Source organism: Lipomyces oligophaga (genome assembly GCF_038497815.1).
Source record: "Lipomyces oligophaga strain CBS 7107 unplaced genomic scaffold V1516scaffold_6, whole genome shotgun sequence".
Taxonomy (NCBI): domain Eukaryota; kingdom Fungi; phylum Ascomycota; class Lipomycetes; order Lipomycetales; family Lipomycetaceae; genus Lipomyces; species [Lipomyces] oligophaga.
Window position 1 is genome coordinate 73,528 of NW_027117790.1, and position 10,625 is coordinate 84,152.

At 48.0% G+C, this 10,625-nt stretch overlaps 2 protein-coding genes across 2 annotated transcripts; both read left to right on the forward strand.

Moving 5' to 3' along the window:
* Nucleotides 1–3,573: 3,573 nt before the first annotated feature.
* V1516DRAFT_686517 (uncharacterized protein) lies at nt 3,574–5,007 on the forward strand (the record flags this gene model as incomplete). Its single annotated transcript, XM_066923664.1, has 1 exon — nt 3,574–5,007. One exon carries the CDS (start codon nt 3,574–3,576, stop codon nt 5,005–5,007), a length of 1,434 nt encoding a protein of 477 aa, XP_066775993.1.
* Nucleotides 5,008–7,347: 2,340 nt separating this feature from the next.
* Nucleotides 7,348–10,569, forward strand: V1516DRAFT_446603 (uncharacterized protein). The gene is made up of 2 exons (XM_066919057.1): nt 7,348–8,417; nt 8,467–10,569. The coding sequence occupies exons 1-2, from the start codon at nt 7,543–7,545 to the stop codon at nt 10,403–10,405; spliced, it is 2,814 nt and encodes a 937-aa protein (XP_066775994.1). The 5' UTR covers nt 7,348–7,542; the 3' UTR covers nt 10,406–10,569.
* The last annotated feature ends 56 nt before the right edge of the window (nt 10,570–10,625 follow it).

A 10,625-nucleotide genomic window follows, 5' to 3' on the forward strand; every position in this document is an offset into this window, starting at 1 on the left:
GCAAGACCGGAGACAACGTAGGTTTTGAAAAACACTTTCAGCCGGTGGGTGTTCAGCCGCTAGGTATTCTGACTACTGGCTGGGCTGACACGTTGGCCCGCTGGTGGAATATTAACGAGGAGCGAGGAGTGAGAGCGAGGAGTGAGTTGAAGAATGCTTAATATGGTTTTGCTATTTGACGGCTGAAGAGAGTACGACCAACTAGGAATTGTTCTGAACGGGGAGCGATTTGACACGGTTTGGGTCGGTTTGGAGTGGATCTGAGCGTTATTAATCTATTTCAATAATTTGCTGATTGACGGATAAACGAGCAGGCCGCGGGAGAAGTTTGTTATTACGTAATCATACTAAAATTTGGCATTAGAGTAGTGCATATAATTGTAGTAAGAGTGCAGATGAATCATCCATCTGTAAGAGGGCAAATATGCCAGGCTGGCCAGATGCTGGATGATAAGAATGAGACAAGCTCGGAAGCGAATGGGCCCGTGATGACATTATCGTTATTCAGTTACGGAATGAAGAGGCTAACAGGGCTTTGGTGCTTGCGCTTAATTGAGCCTGGGTCCGCTGGGCTCAATTTCATTTTTCCTGCTTGATTTTTCATATTTCATTTTTATCTTTTCATTTTTCAAGCTTTACACTTTTAGTTTGTAATCTTTCGTACTGGTGATTTGCTGATTGACCGACTGATCGCCGTTTTAGAACGATACCAAACCAAGTCAAATGAATTTTTTTCCTCCTATTGCGGGAACCCTTCGGCCTCGCCGTAGTTTACATAATCTCTGACAGCCCTGGCCGACATGACTGGATTAGGACTGAGACAGAACAGCTAGAATGGCGGCCTAGCGAGGATTGGGAAGCTGTCAATGCGAGTTAATTTTTGTCGGTCAAGACCGATTGGCTGTCCAGGCTGTCCAGACTGCTGGGTGCATTTTTGCTAATAGTACTATAAATAATAAGGCTGTGTGTTGACAGAAAGTAGCAGAAAATAGCAAATATTGTAGCAGAAATTGCTTCCCGAATTGTTGCAGATTCGAGCGCGCAAATTGGTCATTAAAAAAAAAATAAACCAAAACGTGATCTAGCTCCTTTAGTATTGACTTTGAGGGATAGAGAACATGCAGCAGCTGTAGTAATAATGGTTAGTTTAGTTTACGCGGAATCATCCGTGATGGACATTGTATGGAATTGTCAGGAGCGAGGCGCTGTTAGTAAGGCTTTTTAATGTAGTGCTTTATGTATGCTAGTGTGGGCAGAGCACTAGCGGAGTGCTAGTGGACCTTGCTAACATAGTGCCAGCGGGGTGGGCACAGAGGTTCCTGCATTGTTTCTTTGGAATAGCATACGAATGATTAGAATAGAGAAAGGTCCAAGGACCCTAGCATACGAATTCTGCAGAAATGCATGAGTGGTCTTCTCGAGCAGTTGTGGATCAGAAAAGCGCTTCGATCTGGCCATGGCCGAGATATCTTGCGGCCCGGGGAGGGCGGCGAGGAGTGACGGACGGATAAGGCCAAATATAGAAAGGATCTGACATCGGCACAAAAGCAGCGGAAAATGGTGAGGCAGCGAGGAAAGCCGGCTGCCGATCCGACTTTTCGGTCAGATAGATAGTAGTTGAGTAAGTTAGAAAGTACGTTATTCATTTTTCCCGTAGCCAGAGCTTGTCAGATCCGCCAACATTGCCAGCACTGGCATGACAGCACTGGCAGCAGAGCCGGCACACTAGTAGGACCGATAGAGGCCCCAGAAGGAGCAGAAGCATCAGATATTGTGCGGTCGATTCCGAGTGAGCCTGAAGTAATTAATTGATTTCTTTGGCTCAATCTCCCCGGACTTCGTTCCAATAAATTGTCTTCCCCTTCATTCTCAGGCTCATTCTTGCACTAAACTGGTAAGGTCCACACATGGCAGGTTCGGTGTGGCAGACATGGTATGATATGTATAGCGCGGCATGGACAGACAGACAGACAGCCAGGGTGGGCTGGGCCGGGTTACCTGCAACCGGGTTTGTCGTGCATAACCAGACAACGTGGACTAAACCGGCACAGACGAGGTTCAACGCAGTGAGCCTAATTGAGACAATGTGCATCCTAAGTACAGTCTGTATATATGCATGCCTGTATGCACTATATATCGATGAATGAACGGATGGACGAATGAATGAAGGACTGAGAAAGCCCTCTTTTTGACAGATAACCACTTCGCACGATAAAATTGGCAACCGAGCTGGATGGTGTGATGTATTATTATTTCAACGCTGTTTGCTTTTAATTTAGTTTGAAAGCTGTCTGTGGTTAATCGAATTCAGATACGCTTTGCGATTACCAGTTTAGACAGAATCAATACAGACTATTACAGCAATTGCAGCTCTAGCTGCAATTGCTGTCTGCTTCATTCTTTCTCTCTGTGCGCTACGACTAGTAAATCAAGTAAGCCAAAGCAAACCATAGTAAACCATAGTAAACCATAGTAAACTATAGTATGGAACTTTTGCCTTATTCCCTCGCCACTACTGCTCGTTCTCATAAGCATGTCTGCTATTCTGCCCCCTTCTGTCTGTCCCCCCTTCTCCGCCCACACACCAGTTTGCTGCTATGTTACAGTCTCACACAGCCAGGCAATATTCGCATCCTACCAATGGACCACCTTAGTGGTGCTCCACCCTGATGGCGATTCTTGCTCGGCTCGGGTCTCGACCAAACGGCACGACAGACACCGCACCCTACCCTGACCGTTTTTTTTATTTCATTTGCGTTTGGCTATCACAAACAGCACAAACAGCCGCTACCGGCCCCTCGAAAGTGCAAGCAGCTCGGCAGGCAGACAGGCGCGATGGCGTGACTGTAGGAGACCCTTAGAATCGCGAGCGCGTCCACAGCGTGTCGGCCAACAAGCCCGGCAGAGGCTGGCACATTTGCGTGGGATTCGCAGTCTCCAGAGTTACGGCGGACTTTAGTTTGTCTGCTTAATTTTTATTTTTATGACCACTCTCAGACAGTTTCAGCCCAAACATCATCAAAAATTAGGACCAGCCCCCGAAATTACCAAACGGGCAAGGTGTGCGCCGCAGAAGGTATCTGATACGGGGGACATATTTCGGGTACGGGTCTAGACGGATGGGTTAGACAACGGCAGAACGACCCGGGGGACCTTGCTCAAGTTTTTTTTTCTTCTTTTGGGACTGGCATTTTTTTTTGGGTGTTCCCAGGCGATGGATGGCCAGCCAGACAGGCAACGCGCTGTGTGAGAGGGCATAGACAAGAGGAGACACAGCGGCCAGCGGCCAGCGCAGACAGTAGTCAGGACTGACCGACAGTAAAGATTGTGGGTGAGTGTGGTCTATCGGGGCTTTGATCAGAAAGAAGAAAGGACAAGAAATAAATATTGTGCCTGCTCCCCTTCCCTCTTCTCTGTCCTCATTTTCAGTCCCTTTCCATTTTCTGGCGCTCATCGATTTTTGGTTTTCTTCGCTTTCGCTCTCTCACTCCTGCTACTTCTTACGCTCTCTATCCCCAACACTCTCTACTTCCTGTTCACTACTTCCCTCTGTCAGTCCTTCGCATACCCACCATGAGCATATCCGAAGATATCTCGTCCTGGCTCTCCTTCGACGATTACACCGCGTCGCCGCTGTCGCGCGTCAACCCCAGCGAATCTGATCTTCTCAAGGACGATCTCGACGTGTTCGACGATCTCGCCTCGTCTTCCTTCTTCGCTTCCTCCGCGGCCGCTGCCTCTGCCTCCCTGGCCGCCGCGATCGACGCTGCTTCATCCTCGTCTGGCCTCGCGGCTGATCCAACGCTCTCTGCTGCTCAGCACGATGATTTCGACTGGTTCAAGTCGCCTTTGGACTCCCCCGTCCTCTCGTCCTCGACCTCTTCCACGGCTTCCTCGGCGACCTCGCCTACGCTGTCTTCCTCGGCCGTCTTTGCTGATCCCGCCAGGCTACCCGCGTCGCTCTACGTCCAGAAACCAGCAAATGCAACCGCCGCCGCCGTCATGGCCGCCATCAACAGCAATAACATCGCTGCTGCCACCGCAATTTTAGTCGCCCAACAGCAGCAGCAACACCACCAACAACAGCAACAATTACTACAGCAACAACAGCAACAGCAACATCAACTACAACATTCACAGTCAATGCCGTTTGGCTCATTGCCCGGCCAAGTTCTTACGTCCCCAGATTCTTTCCCACATCCACTCAAACGAGCAAGAATCTCGTCGACAGATTCATCTTCATTTCCTTTCGGATCGCCCATGCCTTCACCCATGTCTTCGATCTCATCGGGAGCGTCCTCTACTTCGGCCTCATCTGTACCCTCTGAGTTTTCATCGCCGATCTCCTCACCCTCATTGCCCTATGATCCTTCATTATACGCGACTATTCCCACTGTCGACGGACACCATGTCTCGTTTGCGTTGGCCGCTGCTGCTGCTGCGGCCGCCGCCCAGCAGCAACAGCATCTGCACGCGTTTCTGCCAGGTACCCATCATCATCCTCACCACCACACACTAACCGTCCCGCGGCCACCACGGGCTCCTCGGAAACAATCTGAATCGCGGATTCCGCTGCCCGATCTGCATGCGCGGATGGGACTCGGTCATGATCCCGACGAGGCACGTTCGCGCGAACAGCATATTCTGGGGATACTACAAGATCAGGGCTTCCCCCTCGGAGACAAGACCTGGATCCGCGATACAGAGGAGAAGGAGCGCCGCCGGATCATTGAGGAGATTTACAAGCAAACCAAGGATCTATATGGATACGAGCGGAGTTTGCTGGAGGTAATTGTCCGACGGGGTGCCTACTATCTGATGCAGGGCCGGTTACGCAGACTACGGAGGTCGAAACGGCATCGAGCGAATCTCGCTGGTGCCGCAAGTGCTGCTGAAGCTGGCTCTTCGTCGTCGACTGAGAAGCTGCCTGAGGATGGAAGTTTGGCTGTCGAGACGGGGATGGCCGAAAATGAGGAGGAAGAACTGGGAGAGGAGCTCGACGAGTAAAGAGGCGGGATATAAAGCTAGTTCCTTGTTATGGAGAGATATAGTGTCCATATTTCTTTACATATATTAGGCGATATGTGATTTATTACGCTACATAATGCAACGTACTACTACTACTACCACTTGCTGATACTATATCTGATATTTTGCTGCTGCGTAGACCCGATCCGGAGTGTCAGAAATCGGCTAAATTGCGTAGGTGTCTGCCACTGTCGCTCACTGCACTAGTTGTTCTGACCGCAGTTGCCATGCAGGCGAGTCTATGATAGAGCCTGAGAATAAGTCTGTCAGTCGTTCAGGAGCGGACTATCGCGGTCTGTCCCGTAGCGTAATCTCTACCTCCTTTCTATACCGTTCTGCCCCTCTGCCCTTTCTGACCTTTAGCCGCGAGAGAGTTAATAGCCCTTGCGGACTGCCAATAGGGGGCTCCAGCAGTTGCAGTTGCAATACGGAGATTTTTATGCCCTCTCTTGACCACATCTAAGCAGCTGGCGCACTTGAACGGGAATAGCGGGATGAGAGGGGGTTTCATTTGTGTACTGTGAGGGTTTGGCGACAGAGTGTAGGAGAGTAATTTAAGGTCATAATTTCTACTAGTTCGGATTATGCTCCTGGACTTGGGCATGCTATATGTAGAGCGGCGCTATGGCTAAACTATGTAGCAACTTTGCTGGCGCGTAGTTTGGATGGGAATGCAGACAGTAAATTGATTTCTGCACGTCTGTTCCCCTGGAACACCCCTAAAGGAAGGTTAATGGATTTAATATATGGTCGAGGAAGTGTGTGCATATATGTATGCAAGTATGTTTGTATGTATTAATAGAAAATAGAATTAGACTTGAGAATGGTTCATTGCGCAAGCAGACAGTGGTGTGCAGATATCTTCTAGTTTAGGTTGAATCATGTGCAATCCACAACAGCAGACTCGGAAAGGGGATGGGTTGTCGTTGGGCTGGACAGATAACCTGATTGTCACGGTACTATAGACTTGACTGATATTATAGCATGGTTATTTTGCTATTTTAGCATTGATATTATTATTTTTGATCATGAGAGAGCAGCTGCAAGCAGATAGCGTGACAGTTGAACAACAGCAATACAGAGCTCACTCAAAAGATGGTAAATTGACCGGTGCAAACTGCAACGTGAACTACAAGCGTAAATGACCATGCGAATTTCGTGCTCGTAGTAACTTCCGCCAAACGCATTTGAAGCAAGTCGTATCCGCTGCAGTGGTCCGGGTCAATCTATAGCCAAGATCAGGACCAGCAAGATTATCAAGATTATCAAGAACAGCAAGAACAGCAAGACTAGCAAGACCAAATATATTAGTAAACTAGCTAACAAAAAAAAGAAAAAGAAATGCAGAACCAGCTTGAATTTCACTGCCGTCTGCCGTCATATTCTTCAACTTCATAGCCAGGACCAGCAATTGAGAAGTTCAGACCAGGCAACGTGGATCTCGATAGAGGGAACGTGGCAGATGGAAGAATCAGATTAGGTCTCTTCAAACGGCCATCTGAACAGATTTGGTCTGATTATCGCCATCTCCGTTGCCATCGATCGCAACTGATTGCCATTGCCATCTCCCGTGGTCATCGCCATCGCGGACTCTCCTTCCCGCCTGTACGTCTGACCGGCTCTCCGCCTCCTGATCTAGAAAGCATTGCAACAGACCGTAGTTTCCATCCGCAGAATCCGTGATTTTGGCTCGTCGTATCAGCTAGACTTTCGTGTCCATAGGCTCGTGCACGAGGCCACAAAGACTATTTTATTTTCTTTTTTTTTCTGCTCTCTGCTCTTGGTGCTTTGATTTTGACATCCTCCCAGTTCTTCTCCCACGCGATCACGGTCAGAGCCTGCGCCAGCCTGAGCCAGCCGTAGCGATTCCTCTTGCTATTTTTTACCTGCTCTTGCCTGCCTTTGCTTACTCTTGCCCGCTCCTGCTTGTTCTGGATATGGGTCCTGCTACTACCTCTATCACCACCGCCAATTACTCGAATCTCATCCGCTTGCTCCTCCGCGCAAAAGCGACCCGTATCCCATCGCCGATCTTGGTCCTCGAATGGCTCATGGCTCCGGTATCTGGTACCCCTGGCCCGGTCCACGCCGCAGTCGGACTTGCTATTTCCCATCCGGGACATCTGATTAACTCAATGCTTATGTAATCGTTAGAGGCGACTCCAATCTCTGCATGTGCTTGTTTGCTATGATTATCTAATATTTTCTCGCTTCGCACTGTATGCTTTCTCCAGCAACACGTCTCATTTGTGAAGGTATTTTATCATTTAACCACGGTCCTTGCCAAATACCAGTCCAATTTAGTACTCAAGGCGGTATATTTTCCGCAGACAGGAAAGTCGTGCAATTTTTGCCGGCCCGTTTCGTTTTTCTGTGCACTCATCTTCCTCGTCTTCCTCTTCCGGCTCTCCTTCTCTTTCTGGATATCTTGTTCCACGCCTGTTCGACTACGCCGGCACACGCGTCTGCACGCGACCTCTCCTGCTTCTGCTTCTGCGCTTGTGTGGACTCTTCATGGAGCAACTTCCGATATCTGCTTTGCCACGTCTTGATCCATCTGTGCCGCCTTCCGTTTCGCCAGCTCCACAGCACCATCAACACCAACAACAATATCTACCATATCCTCAATCTCGCCCCTACTCACCGAATACGCAGCCAGTTCAGACTCTCAAACCTTCCTCCACAGCATCGTCCACTAACGGTCCCTACCGAAGATCCTACAAGGCCTGTCTCCACTGTCGAGAGCGTAAGGTTAAATGCGATTTAGGCTCGCTCGACAACCCCTCTGATCCACCTTGCGCTCGCTGCAAGCGTGAAGGACGCAAATGTGAATTCGTTCCTAGTCGAAGGGGCGGCGCAAAGAATATTCGTGCTGGCAAAGCTAAACAGCTCTCGGAAGCGTATCTGAAAAGTGCTGCTGAGAGTAGCGCTAACAATGATGATGAGGACGATGATGAGGACGACGACGACGAAATTGTGAATGAAGACTATAGCACTGATGATCCGGATCGGCTCAAGCAAGACAATAAGAAACGGAAAGCACGGCACCAACAAATTACAGGCTCTCTGATTAAAGATCATGGCTTACACACCTCTGTAGACGCCTTGAATATCCTAGCTCATGTCGCTGATTCGGCTGAAGAATCTAGAAATGAAAATAGAGACCCCGAAATTTTGAACCGCTCTCTTGGGAACTCTGACTCTTCTTCCTTGTCTTTTTCCTCTTCTGGCTCATCCAACTCCTCAGCGTCATCTTCTCAATCCAGTAAACGAGCTCGTCAAGGAGAATTCCATGCGCGTTGGACGTTTAGATCTGCAAAGCTGAATACTTTCATACCTATCCAGCAAAACATGATTTCTGAGGATGAAGTTCTTTGTCTATTGAGTTTGTAAGTTTTCCAGGTTTAGATCGTTTGGAAACTAACTGACCTGTCCTAGCTTTTTTGAAACTCTCCATCCCTTTTATCCTTACATCCCACCGGGACTTCAACCACCGACAAATCTCGCAGCCCATCCAATTCTCCTTGTTACCATACTCAGCATTGCATCAAGATATTGTGCACTTCCTGAAAAAGATCCAAATGTATCTGCCGCTGGGAATCCGTATAGTGTGCGATCGCGTGAGATACATTCCGCCTTATGGACATATGGGGAGAGTCTCATTTCGCAAACAGTGTGGGCTGAAGCTAGTAGTATATCACTCGCCACAGTTCTCGCGTTTTTGCTGTTGTCACAGTGGAATCCACGCGCCGTCCATTATCGTAACGGAGATTATGCTAATCCAACCAATCTTTCTAGTAACGATGAAGACGGTCGTGGTCCCGAAGGCGGTGGTGGCTACGGAGGCTTTGCTGCTGCACGGAGGTCCGATCGAATGGCTTGGATGATGATTGGAGTTGCGATTCGTTTAGCTCAAGATATGAACTTGTTCTCAAAGTGGCGGGAGATTGCGCTAGCTTGCTTCTATTCCGACATCACTTTAGCTATTAGGCTCGGGCGACCCTCCATGCTTTCGTACTCTTTCCAAGAGATGCCTACCGTAACCTTTTCTGCGTTGGATAACGCAAAGCTTGAGATTTTACGAATTTTGTCGTTTGCACATCAGAGTTTATACTCTTCACCAGGATCTATGTACAAAATCTTGAATTCCGAAAACTATCTACCACTCTTGCGCTTTTTTCGATCAAAGCTACAACTTTGGCATGCCAAATATTATCATTTGATCTTCAAGGACGAGACTTGTTTAGACTCAGAGTGCTTACTGATGGAGTTTTATTATTCGGAATTGTACGTTTACTCACTAGCGCTATCGCCGCCCGGTCATCGTCAAGCAGACGAGGAACTAGCGGAATTATATATATTATACGCGACTCAATCGGCGCAACAGTGCATCGCAGTTATCGAACGGTTACATCGATTGCGACTGTTAAAAAATGCGCCTATCCAGTGGTTTGTGCGGGCGATTCATGTGGCCATTTTCTTGGCCAAAGTGATTGTATTAGAGCGTGAGAAGCAACGAGACCGTCAGCTGGAAATAATTGGAAAAATTAGAGGATTGGCAAATATTCTTTCACAATCGTCGCCGGATGACATTCATTTAGCTACAAAGTACGCAGCAGCACTACTACGGTTATGTGATAACATTGAGCTTGAACTGAACAAAAAATCCGATATTGGCACAGTAGTCAGCGTTTCTACAGCCTCGGTTTCCAAACAATTGGAGAAAAATTTGGACTTCAATATTAACGCACATCCAAGCACGAAGGTCGAAAAATCAAAACCAGATATGACTTCTACGGTGTCTGATGCTGTACCATCATCTGGAACTGAAGCTGCTCCTGGATCCGCAGTGGAGGCAAATATGTTTCCATATGCGGCGACAGATATGGAAAATATGAAGTGGATTGTCGACTCTTATGGATTGGTATTCGACGGTAATTATGGCGTTGATTCCGATTGGATATCCCCGCCTGGTACGACGTTGGCTACTAGTTCATCTGCATCAGGTGGAGCAGTCCAAGCAGTCGATGAATCTGGATCGAGCGCGAGATCAGGAGTAGGAATGGCTTCTCTAGGACTATTTTCGGGAACTACAACTAACTACACACTTCCACCATCAATGCCGATGCCTCTATCAAATCTCTCCAAATCTACAGATGTGGCAGCGCCCTCAAGAATGTTTACTTCATTACCACCACCGCAGACACAGGTCCAATTGCCTTCTCTCTCTGGACCAATTCCATCTTTCTGGCAGCCCCAACAACAACATCAACAACATCAAAGAACTATGCCAGCTCAAAATGAGAACTCTACTTGGCATGGACCAGGAGCGGGCCATTCTGCTGGGAACAATTTCCAGCATCCTTCACAACAATAACACTCGAACTTCTTCACGATGCGATATGACGGGATACTAAATGATAATAATATTCGGAGTTCTGGTATGCATCTGTATTTAATTTATTGAGCTATGTTTATCTACACGCGACTGTAATATATGTACTGTATTTGTATCTTTATATCTGCGAACGCTCTTTAGATAAAACAAGCACTCCTCAATTTCCGGATGAGGAATTATGAGGAAACGCGGCTGAGCA